This window comes from Alligator mississippiensis, chromosome 8 (assembly GCF_030867095.1).
Source record: "Alligator mississippiensis isolate rAllMis1 chromosome 8, rAllMis1, whole genome shotgun sequence".
Taxonomy (NCBI): Eukaryota; Metazoa; Chordata; order Crocodylia; family Alligatoridae; genus Alligator; species Alligator mississippiensis.
Window position 1 is genome coordinate 21,548,123 of NC_081831.1, and position 19,108 is coordinate 21,567,230.

The 19,108-nt window shown below is 42.6% G+C and overlaps 1 protein-coding gene across 7 annotated transcripts in view; it reads left to right on the forward strand.

The window, feature by feature from the left end:
* Positions 1 to 19,108, forward strand: part of MYH10 (myosin heavy chain 10) — a 144,219-nt gene that overhangs the window by 71,475 nt on the left and 53,636 nt on the right. For all 7 annotated transcript variants that reach the window (XM_014596011.3, XM_019485706.2, XM_019485708.2 and 4 more), the window contains 8 exons: positions 4,145 to 4,208; positions 5,701 to 5,799; positions 8,486 to 8,629; positions 8,910 to 9,005; positions 13,581 to 13,699; positions 14,180 to 14,332; positions 14,854 to 15,027; positions 18,535 to 18,708. In XM_014596011.3, the coding sequence (XP_014451497.1) occupies positions 4,145 to 4,208; positions 5,701 to 5,799; positions 8,486 to 8,629; positions 8,910 to 9,005; positions 13,581 to 13,699; positions 14,180 to 14,332; positions 14,854 to 15,027; positions 18,535 to 18,708 (1,023 nt within the window). The remainder of the gene's footprint in view (positions 1 to 4,144; positions 4,209 to 5,700; positions 5,800 to 8,485; positions 8,630 to 8,909; positions 9,006 to 13,580; positions 13,700 to 14,179; positions 14,333 to 14,853; positions 15,028 to 18,534; positions 18,709 to 19,108) is intronic.

Here is a 19,108-nt window from a genome sequence, read left to right on the forward strand (position 1 = left end):
GAGTTCCTGGGTCTTAAAGGGACACAATCAAAATAAATTGCACACATTTGTTGAATGTTGTATTTACTAATAGGTTGAATTAAGGTCACTTGAACTGAAAGTTTGGAGAGCTGATTTCTTGTTTTGCCAAATGCATGGAATACTCTGGCAGTCTGATTTTAAAAATAAATAAATAAATTCTCAATGTATGCTCAACCACTGCTTCCTATTTATGTAGATATTTCTATACCACTGTTATATTTTTAAAAAATAAGTAGGGATATTTCAAGATATGGATAGTTATTTTGAATTATTTTCTTACAACTGCCTAGATTTAAAGATTTCTATGTTGTAGTTCTAATATTACCACTCCAAATTGTATTGGATAGAGTTTTTAGTAGCTGCATTTTTGCTAAGGTAAACAACATTTTGCAGAGCACATAGAAGATTCTTCTTTCCATATGTCTTATGAAGTCAAGACGTTGAAATTTTGTATCGAGTAAGAATTAAGTTCAAACAACTTCTCATTGCCTCTGCAAAAGGTGTCAAACATGCAGCCTGTAAAGCATATCCAGCCCACAGAGATGCTCTGCCCAGCCTGCCAAACTGGTGGGAGAGGGGGCAGGATGTTCTTCCCCTCCATGCAGCATTGGTCAGACTGCAGTTGGAGGACTGCGTCCAGTTTTGGGTGCTGTACTTTAAGAAGGTTGTGGATAACCTCAAGAGGGTCCAGAGAAGACCACTTATACATATGGTTAAGAGTTTATAGGCCAAGCCCTATGAGGAGAGACTGAGGGACCTGGACCTCTTCAGCCTCCACAGGAGAAAGCTGAGAGGTGATGTTGTGGCTGCCTACAAATTCATTAGGGGGGCGCAGCAAGGAATCAGAGATGGTCTGTTCACCAGGGTGCCTCTTGGGGTAACAAGAAACAATGGTCGCAAACAGAGAGAGGCAGATTTAGGCTAGACTTCAGGAAAAACTTCTTCACATTCAGGGTGGCCTTAATTTGGAATGGGCTTCCAAGAGAGGTGGTACTCTCCCTTACCTTGGGGGTCTTTAAGAGAAGGCTGGATAGGCATCTGGCCGGGGTCATCGTATACTGGGAGACCATACTGCTACTCAGTCAGTGAAAGCTGTAAAAGCTTAACACACCTAAAAATGAATCCCAGAGAAGCTTGACCAAGTAAGCCTTGACACTTCATATATGGCTAATTCTGTAAGAGGAATAAACTTCACTTGAACTTCATTAAGGAAGACATGTGTTTTGTTAAACCTGTATACTAAGGAAATCTGAGCTAGGCTTGCAGCCTTCCTTTCAAAACATTTAAGATTTACTTCTGTTAACTAATGTCTTCTAATCCTCTTGATGTCTTTTTTTTCTCCAATAGAGTTATTTTAATATTGTCTGTATAGCGTTGTTGTTTAAACAGCTTTTATTGAAATCAGTTACATATATCAAACAAATAGCACCAACTGAAATACTTTCAGACTTTAGTAACTGCTTCTCTTTATCCTTGGAGAAAGGTGTTCTTAGGTGAAGTCTTTAAGCCACTTTCATTGTTGTTTCCTTTACAAGTACCCTTTGTTTGCCACGGAGTTCAGTAGAGGAAAATAAAACAAAAAATTCTTTGTGGTAACAGGTGAAAATTAAAGTGGTTTTGAGTCTGTGTGAAACAACTACCATAACAAAGATAAATACAAAATTCTAAATGACCAGGACTGTAAATCACTATAAAAATGTGATTTACAGAGTAGAAGGACATTAGATGAATGGAAGAACTAAGCTTGAAAATTTATGAGTAGGTTATATGATCTTTACCTTTAGGAGAACATCATCATAGTTATAAAATGTTATGTGCAAGTATGATATTTAAGAACAACCCATTGCAGGCAGGTTTTCTGTTGTGTACCTAATGTCTCCAAAGGTGCAAGGTTATACAATGCAACTTAGCTGTTTTTTCCCCCTCTTTCAGATGAAGATTTCTTGAGGTATCAAACCCTCTAATGTCTGAGATCACTGGTGTTAGAAGTATTAGACTGTAAACTCTGCTGGTGACAACACATTTGTATTTTGCTACAACTAGACGACCTCCCAAGGTCCCTTTGAATCCTAACTTTCTGTGATTAAGATGGCTTTTATTGAACAAGCAAGGCAAGGATGCTCACGATTCAAAAAGTGCCAATGAAAGCGGGGGGGAAAAAGACAAGGCAATAAGAGTCCTTGGCACTTTTTGAATCATGAGCATCCTCTCAGGAGGTCATCTAGTCCAAAGCCCTGCTCAAAGCAGGACCATCCCCAACTAGATCATCCCAGTCAAGGCTTTGTCTAGCTGGGCCTTAAAAACCTCTAAGGATGGAGATTCCACAACCTCTCTGGGTAGCCTGTTCCAGTGCTTTACTACCCTCCTAGTGAGAGTTTTTCCTTATAAATGAAAACTCAATTTACCCCTTAGGTCAGAAAGACCTTGTCACCCCTGTTTCTCTTGTAAGCCCAGGAGCAGTGCCAAGGGACAAGCCCTGTCAATTAGCTCCTGATAAGTGAGTGCCAAATGTGACACTTTGAGCTATCCAGTGTCTTTGTCAAAGTGATAGTAGGAATAGAGAACCTCTTACTTCAAATACGTGACTTAGTTTAGCAACAGCAGAAGTTACTGTACTGCTGTTTGGTAGTAATTTTTCTCAAAACCACTCCAAACAGTCAAGTATCAATGTCACACAGCTTTGATGAAAGTCTTGAAATAGAATTACTGGGCAATGAAACTTTCACATGATCAAGCTTATATCTACATCAGAGTTGAATACCAATGATTGCTCTAAATACTGAGACTGTAAAAATGTAAAAAACTGACATGAAAAAAAAACCTCACATTTTTATAGTGCCTACTAGCTTCTGACTAATGGGTACTATTTAAATGATTTACCTAAGGGCACAGTGGTTTATGTTTTTTTACATCAGGTCACCACCATAAGTAATTAATTCAATGTTATGTGCAGACACCAAGTACTCTGAGACATGGGTCTTGCTGGTTCTTTAGGCATCCCTAACTGCAGTGCTCCTCACTTCCCACATGCATGTGTGCATACTGCTGCAACTGGCTGCTTTGTGAGAGAGAAAAGAATAGTGGTATGCTTGATTCTTCCTCTTCTCAGGATGACAGGTGGATATGTGGACTGGGAAAGTAATTGAGGCCCCTGTGGTGAGGGAGGGAGGGAGGGAGTGGGGCTGGGGTTGTGTGTGGGGTGAGGGTGGGCCACTCGCTTGGAGCTAGGGGCAGCACCAAGCTCTTCCCAGTGGCTGGGCCGGGGCTGTGCTCGGGGCAGGTGGTGTCAGCGCTGAGAGGAGAGGCCATGCTGTTGTCCCTGCATAGCCCCTCTCTTAGGGCTATGCTGCCACCTCCACCCGCCCCGAGTGAAGCCCTGGTCCCAAGCAGGCAGCCTACCCTCACCCCACACAGATCTGGAGGGCATGTGCTCCCCATGCTTCCCCTGGGGGTGTGCACAGTGGCCAGGAGCTGCCCACACCCCTAAACGAGCCACTTGCTGCCCCAGCCCTATTCCCTTCCTCACTGTGGGGGCCTCAGTCTGCCCTTCCCCCCCCCCATCTTACCAGCCTGACACTGCTTTCCAAGCGGCCAGGCTGCACTCCGGGCTGTGCTCTTGCATGCAGCATTTATAGGCGACATTATCAGCCACATGGGAGAGTTGCCACCTGTACGCTAGGATTTTGCTTAAACTGCTTGCTTGCTTTTTTGTTTTTTCTGTTCCCCTTCTCTGCCCCCCCCCCCCCCCCAAGTCTTTCCTAGTAGTTTTAATGTTGAAGCTGAAAGGAGGTAGACAAAGAATTTACTTCAGAAAAGGGTATTTCCAACTGGGCTCAAAACACTTGTCTCTTTCATCTATCTGAACACTCAAATGACATTGGATTATGCATGAACCTTGAATTACTTTTTACCAGAAAAAAATATTGTTTTATTTACAGTGCATTTTATAATTGTTTTGTTTTTTTAAAGGAATATAACTGTGCACAAGTGGTATCTTGATGCTTTGTAATCTATACCAAATGCATATTAATCATTTTAAGACTGAATTGTAACAAATTGCATTTTTAAGTAGGAATATGCTTTAATATAGATGACGGCAATTTCAAACCTGTTTCCTTTGCAGGGCAAGTTCATCAGAATTAACTTTGATGTTACTGGTTATATTGTTGGGGCCAACATCGAGACTTGTATCCTACTTCAGCGGTATGATGTCTTTGAAAATTTGAAGCATCTTAGCCTTTTCTATGTTTATGGCTTTGTGCCTCAGACTCCACTTGAATGCAGTGCAAAATTAACTCATTTGTAAAAATTAACATTTAGTGAACACAACAATGTGTAAGGCATCAGAGTGAATGCTTCCATTGATCTACAATGTATTTTTGTTGGAAAATAGGAAAACAATTTATCCTTTTTGTCAAGAAGTGCAACAAACAACTCAAAACATCACAATTAATACCGTATTTAATTGATTCTAAGATTACTTTGAATTTAAGATGATCCCCCCCTCCCCCCCCAATAATTAGATTCTAGACCAGGAAAACTAAATTTTAGAATTTTCCATGTCTAAAGTCTTAATTGTTGGTGGGTTGTCTCAACTTTAGAATTGAGTAAATATGGTACTTACTAAAAACTACTGGATTTTCTGACTATTCTTTATTCTGAAACGTAACTCATGAAAATGGTACTACCTTAAACAACAGATCTGTCTTACAATGTAAGAATAAATGCACTTGTGTATTCATTGTATATTCAATAATTCACTTGCAGACCCTAGTTACTACTAAAGTTGCAGGTGGGGTTAGTTAAATTGGGCATCTTAGAAAACCAGTTGTAGGCCTGACAATAGGATCTGTGATGTCCAACACAACAGCTTTCTTTCTGCTGACGAGCACCAAACAAACCTCTCTCTAACACTTTTGGGCACGTGTAGACGAAACAGGGGCCCTACATTGAAGCAGTCAGTTTTTAAAAACACCTCTTCAATTTAGGGTAGACTTTTAAACTCCTGTGTCATGCACACACCCCGCTGACTTACCTGCCTCTGGCAATGGGGAGGGGAGGGCGAGCTGCTGGTGGGTGGAGTGGTCCCTGGGCTGTGGAGGGGCTAGTGCTTCCCTCCGCAGCAGCGGCAGGGCCTCCCCACAGGCACCCGCCCACAGGCACCCAGCTTAGGTGGTCCCGGGGGGCACTGCAGCTGTGGAGGGAAGCACTGGGCCCCTGCGCAGCTCAGGCAGGCAGACTCCGGGAGGAGGAGGGGCGGGAAATCAGGCTTTCTGCTTTTCTTGGACAGGGCCTGCCTTCCCAGACTGCTTCCAGGCTTCCTGCAGAGCCACAGAGCTGCACAGAGCCCGGTGCTTCACTCCATGGCTGTAGGGGTAGCAAACTAAAATTCCTCAGAGGAGTTTGTTTGCTGTGCCCCAAGTCATTTAAGGTGCATTATGCCACCAAATTTCCTATAGCAGCTGGAATTTAATGTGCAATACGCTGCTGAGGCATGCAAACATTGACACCATTAAAGCAGTGCAAAAGCATTTAGCCCACTTTATTGTGGACACACACCCCTTGTTTCATCTACACACTGCCATTGCTATTAAATTACATCACTTATTTTGAGGCACAGCTTTTGAATCTGTCATATAAAGGTGTGAAGTGCAAGTTCCTTTAACTGCATATGATCAGACTTATTGGAAAAATCTCGTGCTGTTCGTCAGGCCAAAGATGAAAGAACATTTCATATCTTCTATCAGCTGCTAGCAGGGGCAGGAGAACACCTGAAGTGTAAGTCACAAACCTCATTTTGTAACCTCACTCAGTTCTTTCTGAATTTACTAGTTTTAGAGTTTGCACAGTGAAGTTTGAGCTGTGCCATGGGCTTGAAAAAATAAAGGTCTGATGGAGTGAAAACAGCTGTCCTTTTTTCACTCATTTATTTATTCACTCATTCATTTTATTCATTTGCTCATTCATTTATTGTTATACTGCAGGAGATCTATTGTTCAGATAATTTGTTGCATGTCCAGAGTATTTTCCATTCAACTTCCACATCACAAGTTCTGGACCAGTGCAGGCTATATAAGGCTTTGTAGATCAGTCAGTCAGTCCACTAACTCCTAGCCAGGAACTGAAACTAAAGTGTCTGCAGGTGGCCAGTAACAAAACATATTGGTAGCAACAGCCATATACATACTGGGCAGAATTCCAAGTCATTGGTCAAAATGCAATGAAAGGTCAAGGAAAAACATTTTAGTGTAGTACTTGTTCCAAGAGTTATTATCAGCTGCTGTTGACAGTGAATCCCCTCTCTTCTTCTGTTTAATTGATGTAGTTTTCACATACTACCTAAACATGCACACTAACTTTCCAGAGAAGTGGTTATGATGAATCACTCCATCCCTTATTAACTAAAAATTACCATTGCATGGTATAATAACTAGGGCTGTGCGAAGCTCTGGTCACTGATTCAATTCGGTCCAATTTGGCAGCCAGATCTCTGAATCCGAATCAAATCAGGAGACCGTTTAATCTCTCCAGATCAAATTGGAGCCCTCCAAATTGATTTGGAGAGATTCAATGATTCAGACATAGACATGGGTTTAAATGTTCTTTCTACATACCTCAAGGTACCAGGTGGCTCATGAATGCTGTCATGCTGGGGCAGATGGAACATCCCACAGAAGCGTACGGGGGTCCCCAACACGCTTGGCAGCAGACCTGGAAGTGGGCCAGAACCACTTCCGGTCCACTTCCAGGTCCACCACAGAGCGTGTGGGGGAGCCCCCCGCACTCCTGTGGGATGCTCCATCTGCCCCAGCATCTCAGCATTCATGAGCCACACCTGGTACCTTGAGGTATGTAGGAAAACCATGTAAAACTGTCTATGACCAAATCACTGATGCTCCGAATCAGCATGGAATCTTCAGATTTGGATTCAGCCAAATTGAATCACTGTCCTCCAATTTGGGCCGGATCTGAATCGAATGTGGCCCGTTTCATACACCCTTAATAATAACTACTTGAAGATATACCACTTTTGAGCAATGGCTGATCTTGGCATTTTAAATCAGTGAAGATTAACATAAAAATTGGCCAATATTTTTAGTTGTGTGTGCAGACTAGTATCTACTGGAGCATTTATCAACACGTGAAGGTTCTTTTTTGATTGTTTGCTTACTATTTTAAAGCATAAGCTGATCAGGCACAGCTGATCCATTTCATTAGGCAACATGCGCAGCACCAGTCGTCTCACTCGATCCTGTAGGACAGTAGGCGACATTCCCCATTTGCAGAGATGAATCTTTGTGGAATGCCTCTGTTAGTGGAGAAAGCCAGGGTTTCCCAGCTTAAAGAGATGTGTCCTAGAGATTTGCTGGGAGAAAAGTCAGTCAGGCATTTCCAGGGTGTGCAATTTTGGGGCCCTCAATCCCTGGGCGCGCCTGCCAAAGGCACCTAGTGAGCAGGGGCAGCCAAGGACTGCCAAAGCTCTTGTGCCATAAAGTTAACAAGTATTTACTGCAATAAGGCAGCAGAAGCTATCGCAGCCACTGATTTGGGCATTTTATGGTACAGCAAATGGTATAGATGTCTATTTGCTCTCCCTTTGTGCCACCCTAAAGGTTGTTCTTGTGGCACAAAGGCAATTTTTATTTATATCTTCAGATTCACAGTAATATTTGGAAATGCACTTTTGGAAACCTGATTGTTTTCCCCTTAATGTTAGAGCTGCCAGTGGTTTAGAACATCAAGGTGATCATTAACACTTAAAAATAAATTAAAATGTTAGTATTTTCTTACTTGGATGGCCATCACACATGGGTAGAAGGAATATCCATGTTAAGGCCTCCTTTAGAGGATCTTAACAATAATTCAGTAACACACAAACAGGAAAGCATGCAAAGACCTAATACAGGTAGTTATAAATCCAGTTAGAAGTAACTGCATCTTTTTAATATTAAAAAGATAGTGAAGTTGGCTACATATCTTAGAACTCTTACTCTATGTCTAGAAAATAGTTTTCAACCCTTTTGGACTCAGGTCATGTCTTGTTAGAACTCTCAAAAAATGGCAGCTCTTAGCTTACTCTGATTTTTCCACCAACAAAAAAAGAGAGGAATTCTTCTGTTGCAAAGAACTCCTAAAGACCACAACAAGTCAGTATGTTTCAAACACTGGTTTTTTCTACCTGAAATCTCTGGGTGTATCCTTTGAATCATGATTGTACACCTTGTGTAGCACTCTGCAGCGCCCTTAAAGTTCTCTCGGCACCCTGATTTTGAGAATCATTGGTCTAGAGTTGGAGAAAAATGAACTGCTGAGATAGTATAATAGTGTATAATCGTCTTATTTAAATGCCGATTCATTAACTGAATAAAATGGTATTCTGTTTTTTTGTAAAGAAAACAAAATTAAATGAAAAATAAACATGTGCAAAGCTTTTATCTTGGATTTAATTTTTCCATCACTACAGCTGACTTGCTGCTTGAAGGATTTAACAATTACAGATTTTTATCCAATGGCTATATCCCCATTCCTGGGCAGCAAGACAAGGATAACTTTCAGGAGACTATGGAAGCCATGCACATAATGGGCTTTTCCCATGAAGAGATCTTATGTAAGTTGTTAAGCTCTTGTGATTTCCAGAAGCCGCTTGGTTTTTGCTTTTTGTGTGAAGGTATCTATAAACCAAATGAAAAGTGTTGACAGACTTAGCCGATCTAGCTTGAATGCATCAAGAGTCTATGGTAAACGTTTCTTTACCTTTTGTCTTAATTCTTTTTTTTTTCCTGAGCTTATATACATGTTGAAAATATGGGTGGGAAGTATGTATATGAGTGTCTGGTTAAGATGACCCTTATCCTATCAACTGCTGTGTTGTTTGTCTTTTGACATAGCAATGCTGAAAGTGGTGTCCTCAGTACTGCAATTTGGTAACATTTCCTTCAAGAAGGAGAGGAATACTGATCAGGCTTCTATGCCAGAAAATACAGGTAAATCGACTGTATTTAGGGGCCTCTTGTGTTGTATGGCAAGTTGTTATTTTTATGACTAAAATGTATTCATCATGCATCAGAGTACAGAAGCTCAGAAAATTGTACCTGTTAAAGTTCACTGCCAGGGAGAGGCCACAAATGTAACAGTATAGGGAAGCTCTTAAAACTCTCTTACTCTGCTGTAGTCTTCATTTGTACAGAAATTAAATTTCTGTCATCAGACACCAAAAAAGGTTTACATTTGTTCTAAATTCTGAGCAGGTATTTTACTTGTAACTTCATTAATTGCTTATCAGCAAAGACTTAAACACCAGGAGAAAAGTGTGCGTTAAAAATTGCTTTATTTACTTTAATTCTTGACATTGGTTACGTTGCCAGATGCCAGAATCCTGGATCTATGCAGAATTTCCTTTGTGAAATGTCTGAAATTAAACACTGTATTTAGAAAATCTGATTTCTGAAATGGCAGGATGGTGTGACCTAGCATTTACTATATCAGTGAATGCTTTAAAGATCAGTTAGTTTGGTATGGGAAGGACTGCTTAATTATGGAGACTAGTCCCTCAAGGTGTTTCAGTCTAGTACTTGGGTTCTAGCTGTGCGGACTGGGCCCCGAGCCCGCCCTCGTCGCCATGCGCGGCGGTGATTCCGATCCCATTCTGGCCGCCATGGGCAAGCCAGGGGCGAACTGGGGTCGTACCGGACCCGTCTCCGGTGCGCACAGGCTGTGGCCGTCAGCCCGGACACGCGGGGTGGGAGAAACTGCGGGATTGTTTTGTGCACGCGAGTTAGAATTAGTCACGGAGGCGTAACGGTTGATTGAAAAGATTATTTACTTGCACCCAAAGATGGCATTGGTGTAGGCTGGACAGGTTTCCAGGCACAGCTCCCGCTTGAACCCTCGTTGGAGGACTCTGACAAATCGATTGCTCCCACGGAGTTTGCTAGGCTCCGCGGGTCCGGTTAAGTTGAATTTGAAAAGTTTCCCCGGAGCTATTCAGGCTCCGCGGGTCCAATACATTTTCCCCGGAGTTTGCTAGGCTCCGCGGGGTCCGAAATTATGGGAAAGGGATACGTCTAGGATTGCGCTTGGCGACGGGGAGAGGCGAGAAGCAAAAGCTCCGTAGGCTCGGCTCTATTGCCTCTCTCTGCCTGCTTAGGGGAGGCGTGCCGGATCCGCGAGGGTCCACAGCGCTTGGAGATCTTGACACAGAGTATCTCTCTCTTCTCCCTCCTCCGGCTTGGGCAGAAACTACCCAAGCCTTATGTACGGCTAGCAAGCCAATCGCTAGCCGCCACGTGTGCCTAAATTAGGAGTCGGCCAATAACATGGCGTGGACCCTAATTCAAATGGCGGGAACTTCTTTGCGGCAAGCATCACTACAATGCAAAAGGAATGCACACTGCAAAGAAGCTGTAATTTTGTGGGAAATCCCCCATTGCACCAGAGCTCTCTCTCTAGCAGCAGAGAGCTCTACCGTGCAAAGAAAGCAACAAAAATGGCGGGAAATAATTTAGCGGTGCCGAAGCGCGCACACAAACAAAAAATCACAACTTTGGGTTGTGACACTAGCCTTCTAAATCCTGTTATGGAAGGCATCATCTGAAAAGAATTTAAAACTCACCTAAACTTCAGTGAATTTTGGCCCTTTGAGGGCACAGCTGGGACTGAGAATCCCTGCAGCTGATGGGTTCTGGGTCCTGGCTGTGCCTCACACAGAGCCCTGTCAGCTGCAGGGTGCCTCATTCCTGTCTACAGGTGAAACGCAGCTAGTCCCAAAAACCCCATGAGAGCCCGGGGGTTTCATGCACCACCAAACCTTGGGGATTATGGTAGCCACGTTTCCTCGGCCTCAGAGGTTTCATGCTAGGCATGGTGCATCCCTGTCTGCTCAGGCTCCCAGCTGCAGAGGAGACCCTGTTACGTGTGCAAATTAAAGCTCGATTGCAACAATCTGTAAAATTAGTACACATTTTTGACCATCTGTAAACTTTGTACACACTGGCTAACTTTTTAGCTGATTTATCGTGTGATAGCTACTTTGCAGGTGTAGCTGGTTTCAAGGTAAATGCACAATTACACAGTTAATTGTACGATACCAGTAACACACAGAGGGAGCCATAAAGCCACAGATGTCTTAGGATAACAGTTAAGTCAGAGATGGGAGAGAGACCCAGATTTATGCTTGCATCCCTCTGAGATGACTATAGATCAGACGGAACCAAAAACTCCCTCCTGTGGAGGCTAGCTCTCTGGCCAGCCAAGAGGGAAAGCAGCTTGGAAACTTGAAAAACAGGCAAGAGGGAGCCTGACTGACTGGCTCAGGAAGGTGCATACTGGTCTGACAAGGGGGACTGAGCCCTTTACCCCACTATCTGTGTATTTTTTGTATTACATTGGGCAAACTGCCTAAATGGTACCAGTTGCAGAAAACAGGCTTCATCACATGATACTGTACCCAAGAAGGAGGGCTCTCCTCATTGGCTGGAATAGATGCCCAGACTGGACTGTTTGGAAAGCCTTCCAATGGCAGTCCTCATTACAGGAACAACTTGTTGGAAGATATTACCCAGAATCCTTAACAGGGAAGAGTGTGTCTGGGGAGGAAGAGAGAGCCTGATGGACTGTTAGTAGCAAACCTCAAGGTCCCTGACTTTCCTTGATGGAGATAAACCCACATGTGTATATGATTCAGCCTTTTCCAGTACTCTGTGGCTAGTCTACCTTGCTGCATTGGACACCAGCTGACTCTTGTTCACTGTCCCATTTTCTTCTGTGATATGTCTTACCACAACACCCAGTTTATACCAGAGGGTGGAGTTGGGCATGCTGAGGATTGATGTTTCATTTTTGGAATACTCTGTTCAGCGTAAGCGAGTCATCTCCCTTAGCCCCTACCCCCTAGCTTGCATTACTGCAAGTCCATGAAGCTAGGTCATTTCTCTACTACTAAAATGTAAGTGATGGCACTACTCTGGATTATAACTACATGACTTCAGCTATAAGTCAATGTCCATGATGCATTTGGTTAAAATTCATAAACATCCTTAGGAGCAAGAGCCAGAACTTGGAGCTCCCAATCTTCAAGGGCAGGGCAGGACCCTCTTCCTTGGGCTTCCTCTCTGCTTTTATTCCTTCTGGCCCCATAGATCTAGCTGTTAGCTGCCCAGTGGGCCAGCTCCAAGAGAAAAAGGGTGGAAGATGCTATGCCCCAGGTATGGACACTTGTTAGAAGACATGGGTCCAATATGCTGGAGGCATAGGAGGCACGCTCACGAGCATCCAGTATGCTGGGGCATAGGAGGCATAGGTCCAAGCACCTTGAAGCTGGTCGGGGTTGGGGAGCTCAGAGAGAGAAAGAGGGTGTCTCAATAATAGGATAAGAAAATTATGCCTTTTACATAAGCAAAATAAAATGCCTCTCCAAATTCTGGTAATCAGCACTAGAACTTTGTTAGCAGTATAACCAGTATATGGAACCTGGAGCTTTGAAGATAGATTACAGTATATTCAATACTAATAAAATGCAGGTAGTAGTTTTTATATATACTAACTTTCTAACACCTGTTCCAGAACAAGCAGTTTCCCACTTTGTAGAAGAGAAAATCGGTTGTTTTGTTAAATATCATATTGAAAAAAATAGAGAGGCTGTTATTATCATACTGGATACTTTACTGAGGAGGCTTGGGAAACTTGAGAAAAATACTTAGCCCTAAAGCTAAGAATATCTTGACTATCAGATTCATTTTTGAGGTTAAGTCCAAATGCCTCTGCTATTAATAGTAAATTCAATTAGGAAAGAATATGCATATAGAAAGAGAGAGTAAAAAATAGTAGAGGTGTTGCCAAATCGGAAAAGGTCCATGGCCTATTTACTTAAGTCTTCCTTTCACTGTCCTGTATCAGATGCTTTAAACCAGGGGTGTCAGACTTGCTTGTCCTTATGGACCGCATCCAGATCAGTGACAGCAGTGCCACATAGGTTAACACAGCCATTTACTCACCTGCTACTGCTGAAATGTATACCCAGCAGGACTCTGTACCTAGGATTTTGGTGGTAGGCGCTGCCCCTGCTAGCCATGCCCCCAGGTTCCAGCCCCTCCAGGAGCCCCATAGATGGAAAAAGTGACAGTTCTGCATGGTGTGGTGCAGCATAGTCAGAAATATCCATAGCAATCCATTGACATTCCTGCCTGCATTGAAACATAGCAGTGCAATATAGGAAGCCTTAGTAGTATTGAGTATGTCGCTTGCTAAAATGTGAGGCTTCTACCCATTTTCTTAAGCTAGTAATATCTGGCATTCTATAACAAAAGACACATGAATTGTAATGGAAAGCTAGGGGTCCGTGTCTATACGCAGGCTCCTTACAGATATAATTTAACAACCATCAGCCTTGTATATAATAAGACTATTTTGAGTTTTTTAATAAAAAATCATTAAGCCAGTCACAGGTTCAAGAGCCTGTTGCCTTAATATTCTAACTAGTTGCTGTGGCAATTTGAATATTCAAGTATCTTAACTTTTTCTTTTTCTTTTTTCTGTTTGTTTTTGGGGTTTTTTAACTTCAGTTGCACAGAAACTCTGCCACCTCCTGGGAATGAATGTAATGGAGTTTACCCGGGCTATACTTACACCACGCATTAAAGTTGGCAGAGACTATGTTCAGAAAGCCCAAACTAAAGAACAAGTAAGTTGTGAGATTTTTTTAGTGTATAGAAAGAAAGTAAAGCTACCTTTCATCTAAATTCACTGAAAGCTGCTTAAAGTTAGTCATGATCATTTTAGGTCCTCTTTAAACAAATTATTGTACTAAATAGTTTTGTTTGGCAAAACCAAAGAATGTATAGAATACAAGAAAAATCTTTTACCTCCTGCTGGTCTTGATTCTCATACAGTTGTAAGTATCACATTTTCAGAACACCTAATATGTTGCTTAAAAATTCAGTGTTTTTCATCGCTAACCAAATGAAAATCTGTGCTGTTTGTTTTCTTAGTTCAGTGGAATTGACTGTATTACACTTTGAGCAGTTATTTGTGAAAACATCTTTCTCTGTTATTTTGATGTTTAATATGGTTTTAAAATCTTGAATATATGTTGTTATAATATGATTTATTATAATAAATCAGAATATATTAGAATAAATGTTTAATATATTTTGACTTCCAGGCAGATTTTGCAGTGGAAGCCTTGGCAAAAGCCACCTATGAACGTCTCTTCCGCTGGCTTGTTCACCGAATTAATAAAGCTCTGGATAGGACCAAACGACAGGGAGCATCTTTTATTGGCATTCTGGATATTGCTGGATTTGAGATTTTTGAGGTATATCATAAAACAAACTATTAGGAAATAATGCATATCTTTACAGACTAGTTTCCTTCTAAAGCACTTACAATAATTTCTGATTTGACTGACAGCAGTAAAATGATTTCTTGCAAGATGCAACAAAGACTTCATGAAGTATTTAATTAGCTTTAGGAAATGTAAAGGTTGTGGCTACTCTAGCTTATGATGGCAAAAACTGAGAAGCCACAATTTTTATTCTTAAAGTGTACCTACCCATGAATAACCATTTATTCTTTGGTAGCAGGCTTTTGGGGGGGGTTTTGTTCCTGTTGCATAGCAGTCTTCTGTCCACTACAGGAGATGGTGTTATCAGTATTTTGCCAGTGATTTGAACTATTACTGAATAATTTTAGGCCTGGCAAACTTCTTATAAAATTAAAGGAACCTATACTTTTAATAGAATGAGATTTTTACTCTGTGAACATTTCTTTCAATGTATGTAATGATGATAAACCCTGCTATTGAATTATTTGACTAATTCACAAAATATTTTGTAGCTGAACTCTTTTGAGCAACTCTGTATCAACTATACCAATGAGAAGTTGCAGCAATTGTTCAACCACACCATGTTTATCCTGGAACAGGAAGAGTACCAGCGAGAGGGTATAGAATGGAACTTCATTGATTTTGGACTGGATCTACAGCCTTGCATTGATTTAATAGAAAGGCCTGTAAGTTTTGTTTGGGTTGTGCTTTTTGTGTATGCACTTTTCTTTCTTTTTTCCTTGTCTCCTCTGGGCCAGGTATGGATCCTTTTTTAAGTTGTCCTATCAAGTAAATTAATTCAAACATCCAATCACTGATGATAAACTACTAAGTAGTAGAATTTGGTTTCTAAACTTTGCCCACTGACATAATCCTATTTGTATGCGAGGACATGATGCGCATTGTTAGGTGACATAAAGTTAAATACTTTCACCTAGTATCTTTTAAAATACTAACCTGGTCCTTTTTGCTTTCACCTTCAAGCTAAGCTATGCTTAAATATTTTAGAATGTTTAATATGTTTGATTTAGGGTGAAATCCAAACTCTCTAAAGTCTGTATGTGCAAAACTCGCATTAACTTATGTGGGTCCAGGTTTCCCCCAGAAATTGTCCTTGTGTGTAAGAGTGAGCTTTTAGGAGGCCAGTTTCTTAAGTTTGTTTTCATTGTACTTGGCTAAATGATTCTAGTGGTTGCTCAATTTGTGGGGGTAGAATACCACCCCAATCTGTTTGCAAAAGGCATTAGAAGCAGTTTAAGTCCAGGATGCCCACCAATACTGAGAGATTTTTTTTACCTTGTCCTTCCCTTCCATTTTCCCCTTCTCCAGCAGAGCCAGGACCCATAGCTTATCCTAAACTTCTTTAAATAATGATGACACTGTAATGAATTATTAAGCTGTTGCAACATAATTTTATTTTGTGTTGGAACTTTCTAAAATATAGTTAAAAGCAACATAGACCAGAGACTTAGGGCAGTGTTACAGGTTACCTTTTAAACTGTCATAAAGATGCTTACAATAGGAGCATTCTCCCATTAAAGGATGTTAATTCATGTTAAGTACTCTCTAACCCAGGGGTTCCCAACATTTATATGCCCGAGGGCACATTGGAATTTAAAAGAAAAAGCAACGGGCGCCAATATAACAGCGTTTTTTGTTGGAATAATGATTTTTACTGATTGTGAAAATGCATGTGGACACCTGAATAAACCTTGGGGGGCACCACGGTGCCTGTGGGCACCATGTTGGGAACAGCTGCTCTAACCATTTTACTTATGCCACTTCTGGTGAGAGGTATCTTTAGATCCATTTTATCCAAGTCATTCCTGGGTATTGTTAGTCTCCTCCAATAAGATAAACTGTTCCATTTTTGTTCCTACAACATCCTAGCATGCACCGATCCCAGCCCTTTCCACTCCTTTGTTCCACACTTTAGTTGGTCTAATAAAAAAATATATTGGATTTACCCAAAGAACCTTGTATGCCTTTGTTCCATAGGCAAACTTTCAACCCTCCTGAACTCTGTTGCCAAAGGGGGTGGTGATGGCCCCAAGCCAAACCCCCTCTTGCCCCTAGCGGATGCAGCCGCAGCATACTCTGACCACTCTGAGCACCCAGGTGCAGCTCACCAGTTTGCTGCTTCCTTAACACCCCCATGCAAACAACAGCAATCCTACTACCTATTAGGGGTGTGCAGAGTGGACCCTATCCAATTCAGATTCGGCCTGAAATGGGGACAGATGATTTGATTCATTGATTCAGATCACTGTCTCTGATTTGATTTGGCTGAATCTGAAGATTCGATGCTGATTTGGAGAATCAACAATTCAGATACAGACACAGCTTTAAATGTTTTTTCTACATAACTTGAGGTACCAGATACAGCTCATGAACACTGTGATGCTGGGGCAGATGGAGCCTCCCACAGGAGTGCGGAGGGTCTCCCAGGTGCTCAGCGGCAAACCCAGAATTACATCCAGTCCCCTTCCGGGTCTGGCAGGTAGTGCACGGGGGAGGGACCTGCACCACCCTGGCTTGGCAATCAGCCATGGGGGGACCCCAGGTGCTCCCCCCCTCCCCCCCGAACCCAGGAGGCACCAGTTGCTGAGCCGGGGGGCATAGCCCCCCGCGCACTCCCCAGCAGCCCCAGAAGTGCTTGTGGTCCACTTCCAGGTCAGTTGCCGAGCATGCTGGGGAGTCCCCCATGCTCCTGTAGGACGCTTCATTAGCCATGAACAGCGTGTGCCCCCAGCAGCTGGGAGGACATGGTGGCAGCAGTAGGCGGGGGAGCTCCCACAGACACCACCGGCGCTGTTGGTGGCCGGGGTGGGGGGAGTGGCAAGCTCCGACCAAGGGTCGGCAACCAGCCACCGGCAGCGGTGGCCAGCAAGAATTGCGGACTGCCCACAGGCACCACCAACAGTGTCAGTGACGCCTTTTTGCAGGGGGTGCACCGCCATGCTCGGGGTGCACGTACACCCGCGTGTACCCCCTATGCGTCGCCCCTGCCATTCGCCCCAGCATTGCAGCATTCACAAGCCGCCTGGTACCTTGAGGTATGTAGAAAAAACATTTAAATCTACGTCTGTCTCTGAATCCATTCGGAGGGTTCCAATTTGACTCAGAAAGATTTAAAAGGTCCTCGATTTGATTTTGGATTTGGAGGTTCAGCCACTGAATTAGACCAAATCTCTGCCGAATCAAATTGGGTACTGAAGGTTTGCATAGCCCTACTACCTATCTCCATTAAAAATATAGACCAGAGAATGGAAACTACCAGGTAGGCTACAAACTGGTTCTCAGCTCTGTCCTAGTGTTACGCATGCAGTAAGCCTACTGAGTCTCAGCTCTGTCCTGGTGCGAGTAGTACCCCAGCCCTCCCCATCACTACCAACCCCCACGCCCCCATCTTAATTCAGTGAAACATGCAAGATTTTGGCCCTTAACCCTCCTTTCTCTTTACTTCTCCCCCCCATCCATTCACTTCAAATGTGTTTGGCCCTGCCCCCACCTCCTCCCAGCTGGCTCCTCCTGGCTGCAAAGTGAGGGAAGCCACAGCCACCGTGGTGGTTTTTCCGCATCTGAGCTACGTGCCACCCTCTTCTCTCCCAGGAAAAGTCCTAGCTCCTGTCCATGCTCCCGCTCGCCAGGCCCGCTAGTGGAAAGTCAGTTGTGCAGTCTGAGATGGCATTAACCCTTAACCTGCGACTGCTCTGAAACTGTTCTTAGCTTTACGACCTTATAACAGTCTACAGTTTTTAAGTGTAGAACTGTAGACTGTTATAAGTCATAAAGCTAAGAACAGTTTCAGAGCAGTCGCAGGTTAAGGTTTAATGCCATCTCAGACTGCACAACTGACTTCCTAAAAATGGTCTACTTTTACCAATATCATCAAGGTCCAATAAACCTTTCTTTGATGACACGCAAATTCGTGAAGCAAATTCTTTCTTTCTTTCTTTCTTTCTTTCTTTCTTTCTTTCTTTCTTTCTTTCTTTCTTTCAGATTATCAAGGGGAAATCTTATTTCAGGTATCACTTTGGAGGGCTTTGCCTCTTTTTTTTTAATAGTTTTTAATAGTCAATGGTTTTAATAGTCAATGCAATGGTTGTAATAGTCAATACAGATATTAAAAAAAAACAAAAAACTAGTGTTGGTGTAAAGGCTTACTTCAATATCCAATACCTGTTTCTTAGGCAAACCCTCCTGGTGTATTGGCTTTACTTGATGAAGAGTGCTGGTTCCCTAAAGCTACTGACAAGACCTTTGTGGAAAAATTGGTCCAAGAACAAGGATCCCACTCTAAATTCCAAAAACCAAGGCAACTAAAGGACAAGGCTGACTTCTGCATTATTCATTATGCAGGGAAGGTAAGGGTTGCATGGTGAACGATTTGATCAGAAAATGACTGATCTGTTGTAAATAGAAGATTTTTCTTAAAGGTTTAGCTATATTATCATCTTTTATCTGACTATAACATGCATCTCATTTTGAGAAGGCTCCAAGAAGGAAAAAAGATCTTACCTTAGAGTTTCATTAAGTATTTGAGATCTGAGGTCTACAGGGTTGGGGACTGTGTGTCAGGACTCGCAGCTTAGGGATTGGGAGCCACGTGCTAGGGCTGGAAGCTGTGCTGGCACTGGAGCTGGAGTCTTGTGGCTAGGTCTGATATGGGCACATCAGCAACAGTTGTTATAGAGCCAGAGCACAGTCCCAGACTCACGTGCTCTGGGTCCAACCCTTACAGGTCCAGCAACTTGGCAAGGGAGG